At 48.2% G+C, this 27,676-nt stretch overlaps 1 protein-coding gene across 3 annotated transcripts in view; it reads right to left on the reverse strand.

The window, feature by feature from the left end:
• Positions 1–27,676, reverse strand: part of TEAD1 (TEA domain transcription factor 1) — a 267,977-nt gene that overhangs the window by 49,769 nt on the left and 190,532 nt on the right. For all 3 annotated transcript variants that reach the window (XM_060606043.2, XM_060606045.2, XM_060606046.2), the window contains 6 exons: positions 25,271–25,333; positions 25,119–25,181; positions 10,687–10,821; positions 9,262–9,308; positions 8,324–8,385; positions 6,557–6,681 (listed from right to left, as the gene is read on the reverse strand). In XM_060606043.2, coding sequence (XP_060462026.1) covers positions 6,557–6,681; positions 8,324–8,385; positions 9,262–9,308; positions 10,687–10,821; positions 25,119–25,181; positions 25,271–25,333 — 495 coding nt within the window. The remainder of the gene's footprint in view (positions 1–6,556; positions 6,682–8,323; positions 8,386–9,261; positions 9,309–10,686; positions 10,822–25,118; positions 25,182–25,270; positions 25,334–27,676) is intronic.

Genomic DNA, 27,676 nt, shown 5'->3' on the forward strand with positions numbered 1-27,676 from the left:
CATTATGCTCTTCCTCCCACAGCTAATTAATCCCCAAGGCCTTTTAATTTTATCAACACGATGTCGCTCCCCTCTGACATTCTCTGTTTTGTATCCCCCTGGGCATGTCCAGGCCACTGCCTTGGTTTGGTCCTTGCCACATTACCTGGACTGGAAAGTCACTCCTCTCCCCCAGCCTGCTTTCTAACCAGTTGCCAAGGTCATTCTCCTGGAACACACATCCGACCACATCTTGTCTTTCAAAAGAGGAGTGAGGATATTCACATTACCCAGTATATGTATTAAAATCTCTGGGAGGACTCACAACAATAGAGTAACAGTGGTTACCTACTTGGGGTAGGATAGGCATTAGAAGGACGGGAAGTCTCCCTCCATTCTTTTATGCTTATAGATTTGGGGCTGTGTGTATGTATTCAAATCATAATTAATCATAATTAATTTAAAAAAATCATGCTATGGGGCACCTGGGTGTCTCAGTCAGTTAAGTGTCGGACTTCGGCTCAGGTCATGACTTCATGGTTTGTGAGTTCGAGCCCCGTGTCGGGGTCTGTGCTGACAAGCTCAGAGCCCGGAGCCTGCTTTGGATTCTGTGTCTCCCTTGCTCTCTGCCCCTCCCCCACTCATGCTCTGTCTCTGTCTCTCAAAAATAAATAAACATTAAAGAAAATTAAAACAAAAATCATTCTGGCTCCCCGCTGAATTTCAACAGGATCCAAACCACCTGGTGAGCACAGCCTCTCGAGCCTGGTCCCTTCCTTGTCTCTGGCCCAACTTCCTGCTACATTACTACAAGGCGCTCAGGTCTTAAGTAGATTTGTGGAATTGTCGACATGTCCAGGGATCCTACTCACGTTCACTGTCACAGCAATACAGTGAAGACCATTATGTCCATGAACAGACTGGAGTCAGGCTGAGTCCACTGGTCCCCAATCTCACACAGCTGGTAAGAATTCAGATAGAGCCTTCTCGTTCCACCAGAATACACATGTTGCCACTACAGCATGATGGGAGATGTGTTCTAAAGTCCAGGTGGCAATCTTCTTTCCCTCTTTTACTCCTTTGCCCCAAATCCTGAGAAGAACCATGGTGTCCCAGGTTGGAAAAGGAGCTCGGGGGAGACCCAGCCCAACTCTCTACCCAAGGTGAAGGGCACTGTTTACATCCAGCCTGTGCTTAGGGAGCTCACAGTTTGGAAGGCAGCGGTCTTTCTGTTTGAGTAATTTCTTTATTTCTTCAAAGGTACAGTGAGGTGGTTAAGAACACCGACTGGAGCCAAACCTTGGCATGGCCACTTCCTGCTGATGGATCTTGATAACGTACCCTCGTGTTTCTGAGCCTCTGTTCCTTTACTGACAGACTGGAGAGAAGAACAGTATCCATGTCAACATACTTGGCATACGGTGCTTTTAAAACAGCTCAGTCAGTGCCAGCAACAGTCATCGCTGCTATAGTGAGTCGAGGTGTGCTTTCCCTGTTCAGGGAAAAACCTGTACCCGTCACAGAGCTCCCCTCCTTTTTCTGCAAAGCAATGCTGCTTCCCAACCAAAAGAGAATACTCTCCTTGTCCCTCCTTCTCCAATCCACCGCCTTCCCTTCTCTGGCTGTATTAACTCCTACCTAAGTAAACTCACACACTCTCTTCCTGCATATGGTGCTGCTTGCCCTGGCATCCAGAACAATCCTGTGCCTGGGAAGTCTGAACCAGTGGGGGGCTGCCAGCTGTGGGGCCGGATGTGGCCCGGGCTGCAGGAGGGCTGGAGGAACCTGCCGCGTCCCAGGGTAGGGAATGGAGGAAGTTGGCTAGGCTTTATCAGGAAAAACCACTCCCCACGCACAGACGGTGAGCCCAGGTTTTCATCCGCCTAAAGGAGCAGCTGGCTCCCTCGGCCAGATTTCAGGCAAGGTGCTTCTAAACAGCCCACCCTGGGTGGAGGATCTTGCACTTAACACTCGGAAGTCCTTTGATACGCAACAGTGAAATCATGCAGAAGAGTGCATTTTCAAGCATTACTAACCACTTCTAAAATAGTCTTTGTCGTTTCGATTCTTCCTCCCTTTCTTCACCCTCTGCTGTTTTTCTCTTAGCTTCAAGTGGAGCCAAAGGTAACAGAGGGACTGACTTGCTGGTTTTCCACCAATATAAACAACCACCGATTTGGGGAAATGCTGCCGTCTGGTTTGTACACGATGCAGAGCCAGCAGGGGGCGCTCGCCGCCCGGATTACTCTTCCTTCGCTTCTCACTCTTCCTTCGCTTCTCACAGGTTTCGCGGAGCTACGGACTACAAAATGAAGATACAAGTGGATCTTGCAGCTCTTTGGTCATCGTCTCCGGCTGCAGAGTCAGCAGGCCTGGACCTCCATCCCATGTCCAATGTCAAGTGACTGCCTAACATGGGGCAGGCTGTGTCACAGGATTAAATAAAATGATGCACGGTGTCGGCCACTGCCTCTACTGTACTGCGGAATATTACCAGCAGCCAGTATCGCCAGGGATGGCAGTCAGGAAGAAGTCTTCAGTGGCGGCAGTGGTGATGCGCGTAGTGCGCCGAAGAGTGACTTTCCAGAAGAGCTGGTACCAGGGAGGCCGCCCTAGACTGGGGATGTGGCAAACCAGGTTCTCCTCTTGCCTCTGTTGCTACACAAGTGTGTGTTCGTGCCTCATCTCCTCCTGGGGGAGAGTACCGGCAGGGTTCAACGCTGGCCACGGCCACCCTTAAACCAGCTATCTCTCCAGGCCTCTTCTATAAAAAGGAATAGAATTACCAACCTCACAGGGCTGTGATAAAGATGAAAGAAATCACTAGTGAAAAACAGCACAAGACGCAGGGCATTCATTTATTTGTTTGCCTTTTGTCACCACTGCCTATAAGCCCGTGACTCCAAGGAGCCTGAGCCCTGAGAAAGAAGTGGGGGGGTGGGGGCACATCTGTATGTGTGTACGTGTCTAATGTTAAATTCTAAACACTGTATACATCCCAAATTGTTAAAAGATACCAGTTGAGTTTCTTTTAGATGGCTTTACAATTTCCTAGAGTTGGAACAAAAATACAGTAAAATTAAAGCCCGAGAAGCACAGAAAGTCTGAGAGCCAAAGAAACCATCCACAAGCTCCACGTTTTTCAGTGTGACCTTGGGCCCGAAGTGTTACATTCATTGTAACAGCACCCTAGCGCTCTGTAGTTGCAAAATAAAGTACACATTATGTAATCTGAGAAGCTGGTGCTTGAGACCCTCTCACTCAGCTTTAAATAGTTTTGTTAATTCTCCCCCCCAAATTTCAATTAGTCACCTTGTTCTCCCAAGGTTCCCCTGCTTCCTCCTTCGGTAAGACTCATCCTTCAAGCCCTCACGTTTCTCCTAAAATTAACCCATATGCTACTATTCACAATCCCCCGTGTATTCACTTGTACACATTAAATCCATTTGTGTACCCCTGCAAACTAAGGGTCCAGAACCCAGGAATGTGAGGAGCCACATCAAAAGTGAGACTGGTGTTTACAAAGGAAACGACATAATTTCACAACAGTGATACAGCTTTGGTTGGCACTGACAGACATACTTTTAAAATCATGACGCAAGCCAGCAACACCAACATATGTATTAGATGGTATTATTATTTTCAGAAATTATACTTTTTTAATCTAAAGGACGAGTAATTTTCACACTGTGAAAGACTGTTATATTCACTTCAGCACCAACATCACTCCACATGGGTGTGTGTGTGTGTGTGTGTGTGTGTGTGTGTGTGTATGCACTTCTGGTTTGTCTTCTCTAGAACACAGCCTCTATGACAATGGGGATTAGCTTCCTCTGCTGTTGAATCCCTAACACCTGAAACAGTGTCTGGCATGTAGTTAGTGTTTAAAACGTAGCTGTTGAATGAATTCCAATTTCTTTCAGTCCCCAACTCGTGTCCCCTTAAAATATAATTATGTTCTCAAGAGGCCCAAGGGTGTTGACTCATGCCAGGCCTTGCATTTATTTCGGGGCCTCTGAAGTCATGTGCTAAAGTCCAGTCTTTAGAGCCAAACCTTTTCCTCCATCGGTAAAAGGCCAAATCCAGTCGAACCAGTCGGATTATCATGTGTAATCCTAAACATGTACGAAACACTTATCTCTGGACTGTATTCCAAGGAGGTGGTGGGTCCTGCCTTTACAAAACTGTTTACCAACTTTCACTTACTCCTTTATATACTCAGAGTCATTACATCTGGAATGTTCTTCTCCCTTATTCTTCCTCGGGCTAGATCAATCCTCTACCTAAGGTTACTTCCTCAAGGGAGTCTGCCCTGTGCCGTTAATCGCTCGCGGCATTCGATGCTCTTCCTTCTGAAACCCCACCATACTTCACAATGACCTCTTCATGAGTGGCTGGTGCTTTGTGTGTGTCCCCCCATTAGATGTTGCACCCGTGCATGCATGCGCAGGTGCTCGTAAATGTTTACAGATTGGACTGAAGGAATCTAGGGATTCACAACGTGAAGCCAAATCAACACTAACAACAACAAAAAGAGAGACTAGAGATTCCGGGCCCTAATGGGTCCATGATTGGAGAGGACAGTCACAAGATGGGGCTGCCATAAGCATTTTCATTAAAAAAAAATTTTTTTATTGCGATAAAACATTCTATCGTGTTTTAACCAGGGAAAACAACTACCATCTTGGGACTTTTGCTTCCCAGTGCATCGGAGTTCTGGTCCTTAAAAAATGGTCACATGCAAAGAGAGAGATTTGCCACACAGGAGATATGTGTACTGAAGAGAGAGAACTTCAAAACTGGGGATGGTTTACGGTAGTCAAAAGAGTATAACGGAATAGATTTGGGCTCCTGATCCCTCTGCTTATTTGCTAAACATCTTAAGTTGTCTTAACATTGTCTGGGCCCGGTTTCTTCATCTGTAAAATAGGGCAAACAATTTAGTCATGGGGCCCTATGGGGACAGAATGAAATAATTGATTACAGCGTACTCTGTAAGGAACCAGGTGCCATACAAACACACGTGATGCAAAGTGAAAAGCATTCCTGGGCCGAAACCCAGACTTTGGCCAAAGAATCCTCTGTACTTTCCAGAAAGAAGAAGAAACAAAGAATCAGGAGGATAATCTTCATGTTTGTTCATCTCAGTGCCTCTCACAGAGAAAGATTTTAAGCCATCGCCACCACCCTTCTTATAAAACCGCTCAGCCACGTAAGAAGAGCGATCCAGCTGGCCCTTCCCTCCCTGGCCCCAGTAACTTGCCTCAATGGGCCCAATGATTTACTTTACATCCCTTTCTTCATTTTCTTCCCCTAATTTTGGAGCAGGCTCTATTTTACTACCAGCTCCCAGAGTTCACAATTTGTAGACAGAAGTGTCAGCGGTCCACACACAGGCTCCCCCTAGGTCTCCACTCTGGTGATGGCTCGCGGTGTCTCCCTGATGCCACCATCAGAGGCTCTCCACTGAGCTCAAGTACAAACACCCCGGAGAGGTCACCTCCAATCGTTCCATGTGCTGGTATTTACGATGGATGGTGAACTCACCCGTGATACTTTCTGCTGACGAGGGAATGACAGCAAGGCGGTGAACTCACAGGGAGCCTGGGACCTCTGGGCGTTGGGAGCCCGAGATTGGGGCTGGGGCGGGGGGTGGGGGGAGGGTGAGATAGAGTGTGCGGAAAGAAGTTGGTGAGGATCCCGAAGACAAACCTCCTGATTCCTGCATTTTTGCCGTGGGCTCACCCACACACAGATGCAATGCTCATTCTCACAGCCAAGGAGTGGGAGTGAAGGAAGGGTCTGGGGCTCATCGGGTAGGAAAGAAGGGAGGCTCACATATGTATGGGAAATGATGGCGCAGGCTGAAAAACAATGGTATGGCGGGTGCTGGATGGGGTGGTGAAGACAGAAAAGAAGAAAATGACACACAGAGTCCAGATGCCATTGTGACTGGTATTTATATTATAATGCAACGCGTTCTGTATCAAACTGCTAAAATACCATCTTGTTACTTCTCCTTAAGAAGAGAACCACTTGCTATCTTGAGAAAACAAGCAAAGACAGTATAGAATAACTAAGCTAAATGCTTAGGCTTGAGTTTTAAAGACAGGAATTGGAATCTCGCATCTAACAGGTATTACCTGTGTGACTTTTGAGAGGTTAATCTCTCTGTTTCCTCATCTGTCAGATGGTACCCGCCCTTGTAGGGTTTTTGTGGGGATAAAAAGTGACCATGTATATAAACAGCTTTGCACAGTGCCAGCCACATGTCAGGGTTCAGTAACTGCCACCTACTGTTACGTTTTATTAAACACAAGAGCCTATTAAGGCCTTTCCCTTCCAGCTCCAGCCTTCCCTGGAGTTTGAGGCACAGAGCATTTGGCTCTAAAATTCTACCTATTTGTCAACACAAATACCTTTCTACTTAATTGGAAGTCGGCCTGGCTCATCTCCCACAGGCCCGTTTACATGCAGGTTGTTTGTCAGGCATGAGGCAGGGGGAAAGGAGAAGGAAGGCAGAGGCGGGAGAAGGTGAACGGGATGGGATTCAAGGCACACCTTGCAGTACACTCACCGAGTCTGGGTCTCGCTGCTGTTCGAGGAAGGCTGAGAATTCCACCAGGCGAAGTTTGGTTGTGCCGATGGAGCGGCCCTGCCAGGCTGGGACTGAGGGAGCTGGGGCTGACGCAGGCTCAAAACCTGAAAGACCAATCGTCACCTCTAAAGGAGGCTGTGAGCCTCGTCCCCTTGGGTCTCGTGCCAATACTGGGACAGGGCCCTGCACAACAGCTGAGCCGGGAGGAAAGGCCAACAGTCCCCCTCCGCCAGAGTCCAGGGGTAGAATTAAGTCAGGCGGTGGTGGGGTTCTGGCCAAGGACCCCGGAGGCACAATGGTCATGTGGCTCCTCTCAAGGCCAACTTCAGCCCAGCTTAAGGGTTGGAAGACACCTCACCCTGGATAAGGGGCCCAGCTGGGGACCAAGGCCAGAGAGGCTGAAAGAGCCCAGGTGAATCCTGCAAAGATCCTCTGAGACACTGGGACTACCGGGCACTTCTTGTGTTGGCTCATCTCCCTCCTTCCCTCCCTCCCTCCTTCCTTCCTTCCTTCCCTCCTTCCTTCTCTCCCTCCCTCTCTCCCTCCCTCCTTCCTTCCTTCCCTCCCTCCCTCCCTCCTTCCTTCCTTCCCTCCCTCCTTCCTTTCCTCTCTCCCTCCCTTCTTCCTTCCCTCTCTCCCTCCCTCACTCCTTCCTTCCTTCCTTCCTTCCTTCCTTCCTTCCTTCCTTCCTTCCCTCTCCCTCCCTCCCTCCTTTCTTCCTTCCTCTATCCCTTATTTATTTATTTATTTATTTATTTATTTATTTACAGCACGAGAGCAGGGGAGGGGCAGAGAGAGAGGGAGAAAGAGAATCCCAAGCAGGTGTGGACAGAAGCCTCCCAACACAGGACTCAGTCTCATGAACCAGGAGATCATGACCTGAGCCAAGATCAAGAGTCGGACGCTTAACCAACTGAGCCACCCAGGCGCCCCCCAACCCCCAATCTCTTTTCCTAAGACTGTGGTCATGAGCACTACAGAATTCTCTCTCTCTCTCTCAGAATGTTCCATGGCATCAGAAAAGAGGGTAACACATGAACACACGTCCCATCTGGGGATAGTTCAGCTGAGTGACTCCAGGTGCACAGGTGGGGGATGGGGCAGGTACGCCGGCGAGATTTGGGTTTCCTGGTCAAGCCTTCCCTGGAAACTCTTCGTTAAAGAAAGGGTGCAAGGAACTGAAACCTACTGACATAAGGAAGGGTAAATAAACCCTATCTGCTCTCAAGACGTGGACTGCCCAATCCAGCCTGTTTATGATGAGGAAGGAACTACCACAACTTCCCCTTCCAAGGGTGACCCAGGGTCTTGGCGAAAGTGATGGGCTTCCCTTTTCTTTCTTTTTTTTTCTTCCCACTTTGCAATTGAGATATAATTGACATATCTAAATCTTTCTCCCTTTCTTTTTGTTAAGTAAATTCTCTGCCCAATGTGGGACTTGAACTCATGACCCCAAGATCAAGAGTCACATGCTCTACTGACTGAGCCAGCCAGAAGCCCCTGGCTTTCCTTTTCTGTAAAAACCCATCTGAAGAGCTCCTGGGCGGAGACTGGGGGCACTGGACACATCCATGACCCTCCTGACTTCCAGCCTTAAGGAGAGTAGGGGTGAGGGAGGGGCACCCACGGACCTACAGGGTGGGGGGGTGGGGGTGGGGGTTGCACTGCCGTGGAACACAGTGTGACGGGCTGGCTGCCAGCTGCGTGGGACGACATTCTCCACAAGGGAGCCGCTGGGAGACTCACCTGGAATGGGGGCTGTGACTGCTGGCTGGATGGGGTAGGCCTGCTGCACGAAGGGCTTGACGCTGGGGGCGGAGGGGCGGACAGAGTCATAAATCAAGACTATAGCAGTGGCTACTCTACTCCCCAGGTCTTGCCTTGGCCTCCCAGTGCTGGGGCCCAACCTGCCACCCCCCACCCCCCACCCCCCAATTAAGGTTCCCTGCTTGCAGGTGGTAGCACAGCCCAGGCAGAGCTCTGCCAAGACAGAGACGGTGACTCCCTCTGATTGAGACGGGCCAGCATGGTGCTGGGGACCCAACCATCAAGCCTCACACCGCTTCAGTGGGACAAGCTGGAGAGGCCCCAGCACGATTCCTGAATGCTGTGACATCTACTGGACCCTCTCTTCTCATCCCTGCCACGACCCAGGTCAGGGGTCACCACTCCCAGGCAAGGTTTGGGACGTGCTTCAGGCTCCTTCTCTTGGCCAAACAGCTCAAGTTCTTTTGAGAACAGGTGGGCAGGATTTCCTTTCTGTTTTTATCTCCAGACCACCCTCGGCTTCCAGTTTACAAGGCCCGCTTCAAGCAGGATGGTCTCTTAGCTGCCCTTACCACCGGGAAAGCCAGTATGGGCTGGGCTATAGGATCGCCTCCACCGTCCTCTCTCAGGAAGGCACTTCTCAGGAAGACCCCGGGCTCTGCCCTCCAAAGCCATGAAGGGACGGGGCCTCTCTCCCTGTCTCCCGCTGGACACTAATACTTAAGGTGGCCGTGAGCTGGACTTAAGCAGTCTCCTTGCTGCTACTGGCCTCGGTGGATAATGGGAGATGACTCTGGCGATCTCAGGTTAAATCTCCTTTCTCCTGCAAGCCCCGAGGCAGAGTCATCCTAGAGAAACGCCACCCGGGGTTGGGCTGTGACCCTTGCCGTCACTGAGGAGCCCCTCCTTGCACTTACTCTTGTGAGGATCCCGGCTGCCCTGTTTGTATCATTCCTGGCCAGAACTAGAAGGCAAAACGCAAGATGTGTCAGAATTAGGAGTTCACATCGAAGCACTGTTCGGGATGCCTACACACTGCAACCCCTGCTAAATAAAGACAGTGGGTTCAGACCCTCCATCAGCTGCACGGTGACCCTCTCTCGACGTAGATGTGGCCACCAATGTGCACACGATGGCAGTGGCATCCTTGGCCTGGCAGCCCAGGGCTCCTCCTCCAGATCAGTGCCCTGAGGGCAGGGACCAGGCAGCAGCTTCTCCATGTTTCCCTGACACCTAACAGAGATCTGGGCACATTACAGGTGGGCTCATAGATATTCTGTCTGACTGCTTTATCCAGGCACAACCCCCACCCCCCTTCCCCCTCCCCTTCTCTTCCTCCATTCTTTTTTTTTTTTTTTTTAACGTTTATTTATTTTTGAGACAGAGAGAGACAGAGCATGAACGGGAGAGGGTCAGAGAGAGAGGGAGACACCGAATCCGAAACAGGCTCCAGGCTCTGAGCCATCAGCACAGAGCCTGACGCGGGGCTTGAACTCACAGACTGTGAGATCATGACCTGAGCCGAAGTCGGACACTTAACCAACTGAGCCACCCAGGCACCTCTCTTCCTCCATTCTTAAACCCTCCCTGTGTAACATTCTGTCTCCACAGCTCACAGCACCGAGGGCCCAGCTGGGAGAGGACAAAGCTCTGAGCAAGAGGCCAAAAGCTCCGAGAAGCAATGCGGACACCTCCTTTGCTGTAAGCTTCCCTGAGGCTTCTGGTGCCTGCCGACCCCTGCTGGAGAGGCGGCCTGTTGTAAAAGGAGTTGCAAAAGGAGGCATAAGGCTCCGGGTTTGAGTCCTGAGGTCACTATCTATGGGACTGTGATCAAATTCCCCAAACTCTTGTTACTCCGTAACCTTGTCTGCAAAACGGCAACAATAACTAGAACCGCTGAAGATGATTTCAAAGATTAATGGGATTATAACAAACATTCAACTTCTCAGCCCTTGGTAGGTGCAAAAGGAAAATGGTAACAGAATACTTTGTCCCTTTAGGGCTTAGTTCCCTTAAAGTGACCCCGAGGACACAGGAAAAGAGATGAAGGGCCAGGAAAAAAAGCAGAAGCAGCAGGTCACAACCCAGAAGGGCACTGGCAAAGTAATGCCTAATCCCACGTCTGCAGGGACCAAGGATGCCTTCCTCTTCCTTTCTCTCCAGGCCCCCTCCCTCCTTCTCTCTCCAGCTCCTTTTACCACTTTGCCCCCGGCACCATCAGCTGGCCACAGGTAGTCCCTCCCTCCCCTACCCGGGAGCCAAGAACAAGCGCCAGGTGGATGGCTTCACGCCCGGCCCCTCACCCCTGGGGGCCACCACTACAGGACCAGCTTGTGACTTACCCCCGGCGCCCCCGGGAAGGCGGGGCGTGGAATCCCAGGCAGCCCCAGCTTGTTGTGAATGGCGGTGGCCGAGACGATCTGTGCTGACGACATGGCGGCCATGTGCTGCAGGGCCTTATCCTTGGCAGTCTGATCCTTGAAGGTGACAGTGACACACAGACTTAATACAGAACACAGGGCTACCAGGCAGCTTCCACAGGCACAGCCACGAGCACATGGACTAAATACAGAGCCACAAGAGAGGCCGGAGAAGCAAACATGCACGGATAAATAAACACAGCCAGAAGGCTAAAACACACTCGACCTACCGTTAACTCTGAACCTTTACTGAGACTACCCAGTGGCAAGGTTTTATAAAAAAAAAAAAAAAAAAATGTTTTTAATCTGTTTTTCAACAGAATGGGAAGCCTCTGAGAAGAGTGGACAGCGTATTTATTTTTCCAGCTTCCATAGGGAGATTTCTCCAATTACTTAACACATTCAAGGCAAGGGCGGGGGGGGGGGGGGAGGCCTTGCTTTTAAGCATACGGATGGGAGAAGGGGGCGTAAAGAGGGGTGGCTGTGGATCTGGGGTAGGACCATCCACAAGGTGCGGGCAGGCCCCATCGGTGTGCACAGTCACGGGGCCGCACTCCCAGGGGCTGCTGGAGTCATGCGAGGCCCAGAAGCCGTGGCAGACACCTGGTGAGGGGAGGTTGGGAGGCAGCAGGGCGGGCAGGGGGCCAGGACGGGGCCAAGCAGCATGCTGGCGGGGTGCATGCTTTCTCAGGTATCCCCACCATGGGGCTAAGGCCACACGGGTTCTCTCTACAGCCGAGAACACAGGGGCTGCTACCGGGTAAGTGGTTTCTCCCTTCCCTGATGGGTCACTTCTAGAAAAGCCAAGGCTGATAACACAAAAGCTAGCCAAAAAGTCTGCCAAGCACAGCTAAAATACAGAATACTCAATGTGGTGAAAATACTTACCATGCTTGTTACCTGGATACAACAATAAACAATTTGTTAAAAGAATTGCGGACAAAAGCAGGGGTATTTTTCTTCTTCACTTAAAAGAATACATATATACTTATACAAACACAAAATATTGGGTACAATAAAATGCATAGGAGTGTGGGTCTTTTTTCACATTTTAGGAGGGATGTCTGACCCAGATAACTAGAAGGGCGATTACCAACCATTCCAACCTTTCAGAAACTACTCCCAACCCCCTTCGAGCTGGTTCTGTGGCTTCCCCAGTACAGATGGAGAAACGGTCAGGCAGGTCCTGACGGTACAGGCTTCATGCTTGGGAAACAAGTCAAGGTTCCTCCCGGCTGCTAACAGAAGGTCTATACAATCTATACCAGGCCCAGGCTCCATCAGAGCAGGAACAAAATGGGGACAGTAAAGTAAAGACAGCACCCACCACGGCTGCCGTTCAGAGTCAGCCAGTGAGTGAAGGTCAAGGGGAACTTCAGGCTGAAACAGCCCTGACTTGGCTTCAATGTGTACAGATTTACCCAGAGGTGACACAGAAGCATGCTGAGGTGCCAAAGGCAAAGCCAAAAGGAGAAATTTAAACACGAACAAGCAAAAACCAGAAACAAAAAGCCCCCCAAAGCCTACAAAATAACTACTAGGGGCTTCTAAGAAAGATCAAATTAGGTGCTCCCAAGGTATAAGACAGACATCACTCTGCCCCGTAATTGCCAGAACACCGCATGAATTTGCAAAAAGCTTACGCTGCCCCTTGACAAAGAGCCTAACACTTGCATAAAATTTGACACTTGTCACATTTCTCTGGCTCTCAACTGAAAAAGTAAGGAGCATCATGTCGCAGCTTTTTGGCTGGCACACGGTCATTATGGTCATCTCGAAAGGCACGTGCTACAGCTGAATGGCACCACAAAGGGCCCAGGAAGCCTGCAGGATTGCTCGTCCCCAGTGGAATGGCACCAGGGGACTAGAATGGTGCTTTACTGCCTCTGGTCAGATGACATTCTTTGAGCTGAGCCTCCATTTGCTAATTTGCTGAAGGCTCTACCTAAAGCTAGCTTTCTCTGTCAACATTTTTGCTTCCTTCCTTCCTTCTCCTTCTCTCTCTCTCTCTTTTTTTTTTTAAGATCTGAATCATTTCAGATACTGCGATGCTCGTAAAAGACAAAATCATGATGATGGTGGAATAAACTGACTAGGTATATAAGTGCCCTAAACCCAGCTGAGCCTGACACACACACAGATCCCAGCTCCAGTCCATCTGTTCCTACCTAGCTGGTCCCGTGGTTTCACCTGCCACCTGCCCCCTCATCATCCCCGCAGAAGGTGATCCACATGTGTGAACAGAAAACCCGGCTCTAGTCACACTACAGCCCGTCTCCGTCAGAAGTGCCCTGACACGAATACAAACACATCAGTTTTCTTCTGGGCCCGTCACTTTGTACTCCAGCCCCGAAGCCACCTAGCCCCTAATGAGAGGTTACGAACGCCTCTCAAGGTGATTTCTGAACTGAAGTAATGCCACAGGTCTCACCACAGGCGCCTTGCACTGAGAGGAACAAGCCTCACAGCTTCTCCGGGGCCCAGGCTAGGGGAGCTGGGACAGCGCAGCCCAGACTTCTCGCAGGCCTGGCTGATGCAAATTCTGAGGAATAACTACAAAAGATCTGTGGGCTTGGCTCTATCCCAAAAGCACCATCCTCGGGGCGCCTGTGGGGCTCGGCTGGCTAAGCGTCCGACTCTTGACTTTGGCTCAGGTCATGATCTCAAGGTTCCCGAGTTGGAGCCCCGAATCGGGCTCAGTGCTGACAGCACGGAGCTGGTTTGGAATTCTCTCTCCCTCCCTCTGTCCCTCTCTCAAAAATAAATAAAAACTTTTTCTCTCTCTCAAAATAAATAAAAACTTCAAACAATTTTTTTTTTTTTTTAATTTCAAATGCACGTCATGGGCCTCTCTCAGACCTGAGAGTCCCCTGTTGATGAAAGGCTGACGACGGGGGTGATTTGGCACGCCCAGATACAGTGTGTTTGCACACACTCGGGTGGATGGAAGGACTCAAGAATTAAAAGTCCAGGTCCAAATAGAAAGGACTCCCCCACATCTCCATGGCCCATTTTTATTCTACTAGAGGTGCTGGAGATGTTCCCCTGTGCTGCGCTGACTGAAAAGTTCTTCGAAGAGCTCATGAAAGTTTGATGCTTTTTTTTTTTTTTTTTTTTTTTTTTTTTAAAGGAAATCAGTCAAGGGGGAAAGGAGAAAAGTCACCAGCTTTTGTATGTCACACAGCTTCGGAACATGGCCGTTTCCTTTTGCTAAACACAGTAAGGTTGGACTCTTACTGCCCAGCGTTCCAGGACGTGCCTGAATGGGACACACGTCCGGAAGCAGGAGAGCAAATCAGTGGTTCCTAGCTCACCAGGTTGTTCCGTGCCAGTAAAAGGAGCCTCTCCAGGCTGGCTTGAACCTGCCTCGGCCTGACGGTGGTAGTGGGTTGCGTTACCTTGGGCAAGTCATTGAATGCTCTAATTTTCTTCATCTATGAAACAGAGTTGTACTTTATTCTCTAAAGCCTTTCTGGCCCCAAAAGTATTTGTGGCGAGGACTGTGAGTTCCATTTATAAGCAAATACGTCTTAACACACACAGCAGGAAACCACCGGCGAAAAGATAGTAAGATGTTAAAATTTGGGCAGCTCCTGGCCACCTATCCTAACAGAGAGAAAGCCAAGCGTGGAGAGGAAATTTTATCTCAAGTAGAGGTTCTTTCTGCACTTGACCTAGCTATTTGAGAATAGGCAATTTTCTGCAAATGGACTAAAATGTCTATACCTCTGATTTCCTTCCTTTTTGAAGCGGAGACACTCTACCTACTCATCTAATTTTAGAACATCTCCCCGTTTATCTATGATATGTATTTGAAAATTAAAAGGATTAAATTTTATTATTTAAAATCTAAAGCAACCCTGCAGATAATAAGCACGGCAAGCGAGATCCTGAAATCAGAACCGACAGCCTGGCTGTTGACCCACTTAATCTGAAATGGGAGTACGGAACGATGCCAAGCTGAGATTTCAATGGAAGGGCCTCTAAATTGTCATTTGCAGCCTAGAGATACAAGCCTGGCTTGGAAGAAATTATAACTCTAAGTGTCAGACCTGAGTAAATTGCTTCTCTGTGTCACTCTGGTCCAATATCCTGGACTTTTGGGCGTCCCACTCCATCCTTACCACTCACCCCAGAATAAAGGGGGCAGGGCGGTTGTTAATCTATCCAAATAACAGACGCTTAAGTAAGTTCAAAAATATACGTTACGCTTGTACATCAGAATACTTTTATTCTAAGATGTTTTCACACCAACATTTCTGAAATGTGCATGAGATTTACAAAGGATGAGCACCCTGTTTTATCCTGAAAAACCGTTACTAAGTCAATACCAAGTTGCGGTCTGTGCTGTCTTACAGGACGGGAAATACTCTGAGTGTGTGCGTGTCTATACGTGACCTTGCATGAACAAGAACACCGCGTCCTAGCAAAAAGCCTGGACAACTTCACACCGAGTCCTCATTACTGATTTTAAGTCCCTCCATCCCTAACATTACGAAGAATGAGGCCACAAAAAAGCTGAATATTTGGGGAATGGAGAAAGAAAAGGCAAATCTCCTTTTCCAACTGAATCCTAACTCAAGCCCATGGTCTGAAATGTGCAAAATATTTATGGAGCAGGAAACACGGGGGCTTTAAGAACAAAGAATGAGGTCAGACACAGCACTGTGCCGAGGGATGCAGGTCTCAGAACCCACTCGACTTTCTTCCTTGTCCAATTTCTGGCACGCCATGCTGTCAATGGCCTTCCCTGCCTCAGCCACACGGGGTCCAGCAGGCTGTGTCACGCATAAACTCCTCAGCCTGAAGCCTTCCAAACTGTTATTGCCACTTAGTAAACAGGCTTTCATATTTCATGAAGCAGAGCAAGGCTGCTGCTATACCTCTGGGTTCCATAGACCGCGGCCTCCTCATTATGCTTTAAATGTGCACGATGTTTGGAAAGTGTCTACAGTGTAATATACATGACAGGAAGGCGGCCAGTGTCACAAATGCACATGGCTGAAGCAGTGCACTCTTCAGACTCCAGGACATGTGATGAATCAGTCTCCAGACAGTATGGGAGTCTTATTCCCACTTTCCTCTGCTTCCTTGGCTTTTGATTACTCTGAGGAATCAATTCTCTTATCGTTTTCCAGCACTAGCCATCAACAACGTTAAAGATAATATAAAGTTCACAAGCTTGCAAGTATAATATTATAGCTGTTATATATGGCATTTTAATGAAGAGCATACTAAATCAATATACTCCAGTTTGTTCACGGGCCGTCAATTTAAAACTTAAAGACTCCAATCTACTTTATTCGTAAGGAAGTCCACTGATACACCAGGAAAAATAGGCAACGTTGGAAAAAAAGGCCACGGACTCAAAATCTCTGGATAGCTCTTAAATGTTTTTCCCCAAGTGCACTTTTCCCAGCAATACAAAAATACAGTACAGGAGAGGAAAGATAGCAATTTGCTTGCAAAACCACTTTTTTTCAGGAAAAGACAAAACACAGGATGCTCTCCTAAAAAGTCATTTTGCAGATGTTGCTTTCACCTTGCACTATGTGGATTCACATGACCTCTGTGATTATTAGCGCTAGCCCCTGAGTACATAAAACATCGCGAATCTGTAGGATGGTTTGGGAGAAAAGATGGAGGGCACTTGAATTTTTCTAGCCATGATCCCTAATTTACTTATTATTAGAGAAAGCAGGAGTAAATACAAAAGGGGGCTATTTCGGTCGGGCAACAGCTAATGCCAGGGGGGGAAGGCACATTCATACTTCTCCCGACTTGCCATGTAATGAGTAGCAATTAATTCATCTTATTGTATTTCCAAATGCCAGAGACTCCATTCACATCAAAGAAAAAATTTTCAAGGCTTTTACTATTGTTCATTTTTAAATGTACTAAGCTATATTTAGTATTTTATAATTGTCAATAGTGTTTCCTTTAATTTTGATGTGGGGCTTAGCATCATAAAAGATTGTAGATGAGGATCCAGGCGATTTATAGGTGTGCCTGACAACACTACCAGGAAACCTATCATTGAGGTCAGCTAAAGCTAGGTCTGGGTGCTGGGGAAAAAGCACCCTTCTGACCATAGCCCCCTTTCCCCTGGGAGGTGACAGTAAGAGGCAGGAAGTAAATCTCTCCCGAGGAGCCAGAGGAACCCACGCAGGCAGCAGGCTCTAGTTTGGCTCCAGACTGAGTTCCAGCTCCCACCACTCATCTGCTGTTTAATTCAAATATACAGAAGCGCCTGGGTGGCTCAGTCGGTTAGCATCCAACTTCGGCTCAGGTCACGATCTCACGGTTCGTGGGTTCAAGCCCTGCGTCGGGCTCTGTGCTGACAGCTTGGAGTCTGGAGCCTGCTTTGGATTCTGTGGCTCCCTCTCTCTCTCTGCCCCTCCCTGGCTCATACTCTCTCTCTCTCTCTCTCTCTCTCTCTCTCTCTCTCTCCCCCTCAAAATAAAGAAACATTTTAAAAGATTAAAATTAAATAATTCAAACATATAGACACGATGAACAGTGAGAGACGATGTGAAAGCATCTTGAGTCAGAGAAATGAGCCCTCATCCTTGACCAGCATTCTTTGGGCAGAGCTGCATGACATCATGTGAAGAGTTTGGGCTTTGGGGCTAAATGCAGATCATATGCAGACTTGGGACCCTGGGTAAGTCACCCGGCCATTGAGCATCTGCTTCCTCATTTGTAAAGTGAGGCCGAGAACAGCGCCTTCAGGACTGCCTTGGGAATTGCATTAAGCACTCCCCAGGGTGCCCGCAGCCTTGCCATTCAGCGAACTTGCAGTCTCTGGGGCGCATGTGACCCGAAATGCTTAAGACACCCTGGTCCCGATCACATGAACTTTCCAGCTCTCTGGTAGTCTAGAGCATCGTAGACACTGGGGGCCAATTAACAACGGGATTTCTCTAGCAAGCGATAAAAACGGAGAATGAGGGTGTTTCCGTTGCCCTTAAAAAGAAAATCCAGCCCTGGCTCAGTTCACACAGAAAGGTAAATGTGTTCAGCCCTCTGTTTACACTGTGAGTTCCGCATCACCACACGGTTGATAAGAGGTTCTAATTCCAACACACCCAACCCCGAGAAATAAACGGTCTCCACCCTTAGCTTGAACTCAGGTAAATTAAAAACAAGGCAGAGAATATATCACTGGGGAGAGAGGGTGAGTGCAAAAGAATCCCCTGAGGATCGGAAGGTATCAGGAGAGGTGCCGCATCATTTCCCAAATCCTGTGGCTGGGCCAACTGTCTCAGGACTGGCGCCGGGACAAAGGAGGCTGTGGTTTCAGGCTTCCGTGGCCTTGTGTACCGCTGACAGCCATCGCCTGAAGGAGCGGGGTGGCTCAGCAGGCCACGGGGAGCACCGTGGCTGAAGTGAGGCGTGTCTCCCCTGTGGACAGGCCCATTCGTGGCCGGCATCAGTGGTGACACAACCGGGAGGTAGCCGTGTGAAGTGCAGCAACGCCCCCAGCGAAGTTCCTGAACTCTCCTGGAGAATTAAATCAACAATTTGAACTTTAAGCTCTCTGCTTAGTGGAAGGAACGGCAGATTGGGAAGAATGGCCTGCTCAGAAATCAAATCACAAAAGGCCACCAGGGTGAGGATGAAGAAAACGGCCCCGGGGAGCACATGTAGCTCGTAAATTAGTCACCAACGACTGGACGCAATCGGACACTCGCGGGCCCTTCTCTGCTCTCGTGGCATGACGCAATGTCAGCAAGTACTGGCTTTTCTTCAGTGCGAGTCCAGAGCTGGACATGAACACGTCCACCGCCTAAGATGTATTCCTGCTGAGGTCAGGGCAGAATGAAGAAGCCCTCTTTTCCTCGGAGTACCATCTGGACTTGGGCACTCCAGACCCCAGGAGGCCCGGCCCACCTTCTCAGGAAGATGACGACGGTCCACAGGGGGTGGGTGGTCTGCAGGTCGCCTTTTTGCGGCCGCCAGGGAGGGGAGGCCTCTGGGCAGGGACTGGACAACCCCTCGAGGCAACTGAACATCCCGAGATAAGAGACTCGGAGGAGGAAGCTCGAAGTAGGAACCCTAAGAAGCAAAGAAAGACTGCTTCGTGTATGGACCACACTTCTGCATTCTTTTTATAGGCTGGGATAATAAATCCCTGCGCTTCCAAAAAAAAAAAAAAAAAAAGGGGGCTAATGGCCTCTTGGGCAATTAATGGTGAGCGAAATAATTCAAAGTAGAGAATAACTTCTAGAGCTGTGGGCCAGGCTCGGGACCACGCCGCACGCTGTCTTCTCTGACAGGCTGCCACTTCTCCACTGCTCAGCCGGAGATCGCCGTGAGGGGCTAACCTGCGGGTGAGGAGACGCGCGACAACAAATGAACCTGCTCTGGGTGACGTCTGCAGGTGCAGCTGGTGACACGAGGTCCGAGGGAGGAAAGTCGGCATCCTTGGAATTGCTAAAGGCACGTTCCACCGATCCACAGGTCCTTCCCACGCTGCACCTGCGTGGCTCCATCTTTACCTTGTAACTACAATCAGGCCTAGTTACAAAGCCGTGTGTCACCTACAACCACCCCAGAGCCTGTTAGAGGAGTGGGTTCAAAAGGATTTTGTCTGGGCAGGGACCACAACATGGCATGCCCAGCGCTGCGGAACGATTCCCTCAAAGCTAATAAGCTCCATCTTAGACCCCCAGTTAGCGCTCTGATTTGTCTCTTAAGGCCCGTTAGCCCAAGAAGATTAAATCAGAAAATAAAACACTGCAAAGTGTATGCTTAACGTCCAAAATTCTGGCACTCTGGTCACAAATGCCTTGTATTTCCTTATCCATTTTAGCAGGCTCTTGAATCTCAACGGGACTCTGCCAACCCCTTCACCCCTTCTTCCTACTGGCCCGGCTTCTCTGCTCCTGGTTCTTCGTCTCCTCACAGCACTCCTCGACTACCTCAACCATCCCCTCAATCTGCTTGCCCCTTGCAGCCCTCCCTTGTGCTTACAGTCTGGGGCCAAGGCCATCCCAAACTGCTAGCCAAGTCTATCTTGGCTTAGGCTTCTATATACATTATTAATTTCTTAAGTTTATTTATTTATTTTGGGAGAGGGAGAGTGTGAGAGTGAGCAAGCAGGGGAGGGGCAGAGAGAGAGGGAGAGAGAGGGTCCCAAGCAGGCTCCATGCTGTCAGTGCAGAGCCTAACGTGGGCTCGAACTCACAAACAGTGAGATCGTGACCTGGGCTGAGATCAAGAGTCGGACGTTTTACTGACTGAGCCACCCAGGCACCTCTAGGCTGCTTTGCATAAACAAAATGTCTCATGTTGGTGCCAATGGCTTTAGCACAAATTCAGAATAAACGATGGATAAAAATCTAGACTCATTTTAGGACAGGGGCAAAAGGAGAAAATAGTTTTCACTGGATTTATTTTCTTAGGGAAATAAATGGCAAGGAAAGATACCATTGCTAGGGGGTGGGGAGAAGAAGGAGATTGTGATTGGCTGGGGAAAGAGGTTGGGGATAGGAAATTAGAAAAAGAATACCGTTTTGCCATTTGATTTCTTCCACTGGAAAAAAAATGAAGAGAAATACATCATAATGAAAATGATCATTTCTGGTTGGTAGAAACAAATATTTTATAGTAACTCTCTTCACTTTTTCATATTGTCCTATTTAAAATACAGCAGCAAGAAACTCATAGTTAACTGATGCATCCCCTCAGTGAGCTGCCATTACTTTAACAGAACCCAACCTTCAATAACCTATATGTTCAATGCTGCTATTGAAAAGTGTACACTTTTCAGACTTAGTAAGGAGAGAAGTTTTAAACATCATTTACTCTTTAAAAAACATTGAGGAAGGAAGAGAGCACAGCAGTCGAGGGGACCGGAGTGGGAGCCAGCTGAAGAGAGAGAGAGAGAGAGAGAGAGAGAGAGAGAGAGTGTGTGTGTGTGTGTGTGTGTCTGTCTGCCCCTGGTCCAGGTCAGCACCCCTCTCACTCAGATCCTACAGCAGCCCCTGAATTAGGCTCCCTGCCTCCAGCTCTGCCTCCACCTAGCCATCCATCTGAAAAGGGTGGGAGAGAACTTTCCAGCCCAGAGCACATCCCACGGCTCAGAGATGAACCTCATTCTCTCACAGAGGATCTGGAACCTTTCTGTTGGGCTTGCCCAGGTCCATCCCGTGCCTCCAAGTAATAGTGTTTTTCATGGTTCCCCAAACACCCCGACATCTCAGGGGAACTGTCTTCCTTTCTCAGTGCCCAGTTCTAACAGCATGCCCTCCCCAAGTCTTTCTTTAATTCTACACTCAGAGCTGACCACTCTTTTCACTGGATTCTTTGCACCACTCTGTTCAATTTCCACTGCAGAGCCCCCTAGTTGGGGAGCAGTCTACTGGATATCTAGTATTTCCCCAATTGTGGCCAGAAACAACAGAAATGTTAAGTGTTCCTCAAGAACAGAGATTGCTAATTTGATTCTCTATGCCCGATATGTACTCGAGGATCTAGAACACTGGGTTCTCCATGAAAAGTTTGCTGTGCTTTATAAAGTTCAAATCTCTGTGGAAATCTTAAATGTCCACAAAATGAAAACAAATTTTGTTATGACAGCTAAAACTAAAGTCCACACATTTTGGGGTGATCTGGTTTACGAGCAAGCACTCTGAGAACCATTTCTGCACTAGCAGAAGAGTAAGGCTGACCTTTGGGTCTCATTCTAACAGACTTTCAAGAGCATGACTTTTGTAGTAAGGATGACTCATCCTTAATTGGGGCATGAGCATGACCACGCTCTTCTTGAGACTGGTTTCTTCACAGGAATATGGCAGAACCGGCTGCCAAACATGGACTGTCCTGTAAAGGCTGCAGGGACAGCGGAGAGTCACCTCCTTTTCCCTTTGCCTAAGGCAGTGTGGTTTTCAAACTGTATTCAGTGGAACACCCCAAGAGGCCATTGCTAAGGCTAAAAGAGCATGAGCCCCAATTAAAATAGTTTACTCATTTATATATGAAATGCTTCAACAAAGATTTCAACCTGAAACACGAGTTTGCAGCTTAAAAAAAGGCTGGAAAGTCACCAGCCTAAAGAATTCGACCGCACCCTTCCCCAGGAAGGAGGGAGGCTTACAGGCAGGAGGGCTCCCATGGAAGCCACGCCTGGCGGCGGCCCCAGGTGTGAGCAAACCACTTTTTCAGACTCCAGAGGAGGCCAGAGGGATGAAGCCTGGCTTCGTTCTCTTTAAGGAGGGCCTCTGTCCACCCCAGAGAACACAAATCCTTGACTGCTGAGCACATAGGAAAAAGGCCCAGCAGCGGGGCTGAAGCAGGTGGTGCAGGCCATCAGCCACCTTCTCCAGCAAACCTGGCTACGTCTTCCCAGGCAAAGCATGGCATCTCTTTTTGAAGTCTGGACCCTTGCTGCCGCCCCCACGGCCCGCCCAGAAGCTATCGCTGTTGTCTGCTGGGATGACTTCAACCTTCCACAGCGAGTCTGCCTCGTTAATGAGTGTGGGAGGCCAAGGCAGTATGGCCGTCAGCCTGACCCCACAACGAACTCAGTGCTCACCCCTGCCTCCCACGAACGTGCTGGGAGACGCCAGACCTGAAGGGGAAAGCACGGATAAGCCGGTGAGACCTACCTCTCCTGACGAGCCCGCTGCCTGCCTGGTAATGGCTGGTTGGGAAGGCTGAGGAAGGCATCCCTCACATCAAATGCCCACGGGAGGCGAAGGCAGCAACATGTCCACTGGCTGTCACCTGCCAGTCTGGTGACAGTCAGTCTCACTCATTCTCCTCGGCTGGCCTAATGCCCTCTGGGTGGTGACACAGCGGCTCTGTGACTAGGACCTCACTGCCCTGAACTACGGATAATCACCATAGTGCCAATCACACATTAGGTCCACATTCTGACCAAGGGCTCAAAGTTCACAATTCGCCTTGTTTCTAAAGTGTGGGTGCCGAAGAGAGGGCTGGTGGTCAGAACTGCACGCCCAGCTCCGAGGGACACGAAGGGGGGCGACATGGCACAAGACCTTCTGCTTGAGAACACTCTCCCATCTCCACTGGATGAAACCCCACCTCAAAGACCAGTGGGGTAGGCGTCAGAAAGACCTGAGTTCAAATCTTGGCAGTGACGTGTGCTGGGCTTGGTAGCTTTGGGCAAACCAACTGACCTCCTGGCTTCTTAAATATTATCCCTCAAAATCTGAATAATGGAACTCACTTTGGAGTGAGCTTACTGAATGAGAGAACACGTAACAGACTTTGCATACACTCACTCGGTCTTTGCATTCCCCAACAGCAGCACTGTTGCTGTGCAGCCCGTCCCTGGGATTCCCTCCACGTTTTCTCCGGGTGCTTTCTGCTAACACTCATCCGACAGTGCCCTCTATTCCGCATTCCTATTTCCACGGCCAGCTCTGTGAATAGGGGGCTGACTGTTAACTGCCCACCGTGATGGACACCATGCCTGGAGCACTCCATTGGTATTAGCTGATGGGAAGAACAAAGGCCTCCCTTTTCCCAAGAATAATGTGGTAGGGAGGAAGGAAAGGAACCGCAAGAAGATGGAGGTGGTTCTTGGAGCTGAAACGCTGAGCTGGTTGCTACCCTACTGCCTCTATTTCCGCCTCCTCCGTGTGTCTGTCCCAAAGGAGAGTGGGCCAGGGCTGAAAGGAGGGGGAATGTCATCTTTTTTTTTTTTAATAAGAACGAACACAAATACAACAACTGTGTTTGCATGTATGTGTACGTATAAAGTACTGGTAAAGTGTTTCCACGGAGGAAGGCTCTCAAAATCCCTGAATAAGAAAACGAGTACTTCCGATATCCCATGGGGCTCCCTTCTGGGCAGGAGAGCTTAATTCATCACGTACAGGGCTTTTGGTCCAGGGCTGTGTGCCCTGGGTGAGCATGTAGGAACCACACAGACGGTACAGAAATAGAGCAATTCATAACATCGCGGATGGAAACACAGAATGGATGTCTGTAAACTTGTTTGTACATCATTAATTCGTTAGCGCAGAGAAACTAGATACAGAGTCAGAACTTGAGCGAACGCTGGGGGAGTTACATCCACATAGAGAGGACGGCACCTTTGGTTAAAAAGCAGGATCTGTGAAGTTATCTTAATCTTCCAACTGCTCAGCCAGTCAGCTAAAAGCCAGCCACCATCAGCCACACGTGCGAGCGAGCCAGCATGCAGCCCACTGCAGAGGGCCACCAAATGCTCCTTCCTGGTCGCTAGTCCTGTTCCACAGCCAGCCTTGTTTGCATAAAAAAAAAAAGTTGGAGGACTTTGGGAAGGATCCCAGTGTTCAGCATTCAGTGCTGTGAAATCGCACTTCGTTCTTTAGGTTTAGAACAAAAACAAATTTAATTAATGTATGGAAAAAATCAAAATGGAACAACAACAAAAAAAGGCATGTGGGAAGGGCAACAATATGGGCCACAAATTCATTTTTATTATAAAGTAAAGCTCTTCTATGTAAACTATAATTCCTTTGCATTTTTAAAATGGGGCATTATGGAAAGAAAAAGTCACTTATCTTTTACTACAAATTTTGGAAGGGGAGAAAATACAGAGAACTTGCATTTTAAAAATGTCAATGCCTCCATTTTTGCTGTGAAATATATTTTCAGAGACTAGAAAATGAGACACATGTAAAAAACAATTAAAGTAAACTCAAGTAGAAATGGAATTGCAAACACGGATTTGATTAAGAGCCTTCCCATCTCTTAAGATTTTTTTTAAAGGCCTCACCTCAAATTTCTTTTTTAATAACAGAGCGCAACAATATCGAGCAACGTGGAAGAAATCTGGCAGAAAATACTGTTTTGAAAGAATACTTGAAAAATTACATGAAAAGACATATTTTCTTAAGTATTCTCTAAAATACATAACAAGTACAAAAAAATGACTTCTAAATATTTTTTAAAGTAATCATGAGAACTACTCTAGAAGTGATGCATTTTATTTTACTTTATTATTTTTTTTTTTTTTTTTTTTTTACTATTTCTACGCTAACTTTGTGTCTCTGGACTTTTTTTCCTCTCCCAGCCCAGGGCTGTTTGGTGGACATTTGAAGGTTAAAAAAAAAAATCATGTTTCTGAGCTGAAAAGTTATCAAGACCAGCTTTCTGCTGCATTTGCATTGTTATTAGGGACACACACACACACACACACACACACACACACACACACTAAGCTTAATGTGAGGCTAGTACAGAAACAGAGATTAGACACAAAGAAATGTAAACAGCTCTCACATGCGAGGAAACTAGGTTACGAGAATCCCAGCACCAGGCATTCACCAGTCACCATGGAAAACAGGAAGTGAGATGCATAGCAACCACAAGCCAAAAAGCAGGAAAGCGCATACCTTTAGCTTGGAATGAAAATCACGAGATTTCCTTCTGGCAAGAACCTGAATGTGACTAGACACCTGCAGGGTAGGGGAAGGGAGGAAAACAAAGGAAAAGCCTGTAACCATGGAGATGAAAAGCCCCCTACAACTGGGCAAGCCAGACGTACCTTAATGGCGGCTTGAATTTCTCGAACTTTCTTTCTTGCTAAGACCTGTATATGACTAGACACCTACATTGTTCGGGTTTATGAGGGGAAACAAAACAAAACAAAACAAAACAAAAAAAGGAAATCAAATATAAAATCGCTACTCCTTGGGAGGGTTTTGGGGTGGGGGTTGGGGGAAGGTTATTTGCATCTCAACAAAGCTCTGCAGTTAGGAAATACACAGTCCCAGCCAGACACCAAGCCCCCAGCGCTGCTCTAAGCTTTTCAGACTGGGTCATCACTGCAGTGACTTGATTCAGGATGAAAGTTAGGCTGCTTTTAGTTTTCTCACCAGGGAGAAATCACGGGCACGGGATGAGAGGGGGAGAGTGGAGTTGTTTTCCTGATGAAATTTAAAAGGTGGGGCTAGAGGTAAATGAAAATATTTATAGCTTCTCAGTATCAGGAGGGAAAATCCCTCCTTCTCAATTTAGAAGAGACCATCCATAAATTAGCACGTTCTGCAGAATCAAAAAGCCGAAGCTGTCGGTTATATTCTGATCTCATTAAGAGCTCTGGATTCTGTAGCAAATGTTAAAATAATACTGACATGTAAATTAGATCTCACAGAGAAATGGACAGACCCAGTCAGCAGAGGGGTTTTTTTCTCCCCCCCCCTTATAAATATCTTCAATCCTTCCACTCTTTTGGGTACTGACTGGGCGCGAAGTGGATTTGCATATTATTACAAAGCGAAAAGTGTGAATACAGCCAGCCAGCCATCCTGTTAAAAATCTGGGTTGAAAACCACACGATTTGCTGAACAACAAATTCACATTGGAGAGGTATCACCAACTGCTGCCTAAAAACATCCCCAGGATGCCGGGGTGTTGGAAACCAAGCCAAGCCCAGCTTCGGAAACACAATGATTCCACTGGGTAAACAAATTTGCATCTCTTTCAGTGGGTTACATTTGGTTAAATTTAGAAGAGTCCCCGGTGAAGGGGTTGGGCATGGGACTAGGGCTCACAGACCCAGCAGAGAGATAGCCCAGGTCCACCGCTTTCAGTATGCTGGGAACTGGATCTATTTCGGAAATTTCGAACCCTCCATTGAAAAGTTCAGCAACTCGGACTGAGAGGCAGTTATTCCATTTCGAACACTATACTGACTATAAAAACAGGATTTATGGTAACAAAAGATCCTTTTATCTTTAGCTTTATCTTTGAGTTTCAATGATTTTTGTTTTCAAGTTGCCTTTTTTTTTTTTTTAAAGTACAGAGAAGCGGGAACTCCCCCATCATCGTCACCCCTCCATCCGGCTCCTGCTTTTACTTGTTCTCCCCCTAATTTTGTTATTACATGATTCTCTGACTTGCCTAGGGTCACTGTCCATTGTCACAGGGTGGGGGGAGCATGCACCGAACAGACAGTGCCCTGCCTCTGAGCCCTGGCAGGAAGCCACGGCCCTCTGTGCTGACTCAGCAGTCGGGCTCCTGGCGGGGGCACATGTAACATTCCTGGGGAAAAGCTCTCCCCGTCATAAACACTCATGAAAACAACTCATCGCTGAGCAGAGAACTGGAGTCTGCTGCTCATACTTAACGAGATCCACAGTTAAGCTTGCCTTTTGGTACGATGATAGTTTTCAAAATCCGTGCCAGAGAGATCAGCATAGGTCAATATTAAAAAATAATTGTGCTCTATTAACAGCTCACCCATGAGGTTTGTTCGAAGCTCTTCCCCCCTTTGCCTTTCTCTCTTTCTTTCTCCGTTTTTAGCTAAACACGAATTGCTCATCCATTCCAGTTCTGAACTGGGTCAGAGATTTGGACCGCTTTACGTCAGAAGGAACGAGGAGAGAGCCAGAGCCCTGACAAAGGGCAGAGGAAAATTCCTGACGCTACTCTGCACAAAGGTATTTAAGTTATAACTTCATTTCAGTCACAGCAGCTACTGACAAAAAGCCATAGCTTAAGGAGCAACAGTTCCCTGGACGCACATCATTCAGTATTATGTTCAGGCCAACAGTCATGGCTGCCAGTGTTACTTTTGCATCGAAATGATGACTAATGCAGAATTGTTCCAGGATTTTACAATGCGCAAAATCTCAAAATTTCGTGACTTCCAAGTGTACTTGCACCTGCAGCGTCTGTAGCATTTACAGATGCGCAGTTCGGGAAAGAAACAGAAGTATTAAAGTACAGTACCAGACCAGTGCATACACTGTCCTTGGCAGTGAGACTTTCCCATGTGTGTATAAAAAGAACTCTGGAGACCACATCGTAAAGGGTCACTGAAATGATGAACAGTGAAAACTGAGCCAATTGGAAACACCTCCAATACTGACGTCCTTACAGGGAACTCAAATTGGGGGCTCCTAGGAGCCAAAGCACAGCCAGCCAGTGCAGCCAAAATGCCTCGTCG

This window comes from Panthera onca, chromosome D1 (genome assembly GCF_046562875.1).
Source record: "Panthera onca isolate mPanOnc1 chromosome D1, mPanOnc1 haplotype 2, whole genome shotgun sequence".
Taxonomy (NCBI): domain Eukaryota; kingdom Metazoa; phylum Chordata; class Mammalia; order Carnivora; family Felidae; genus Panthera; species Panthera onca.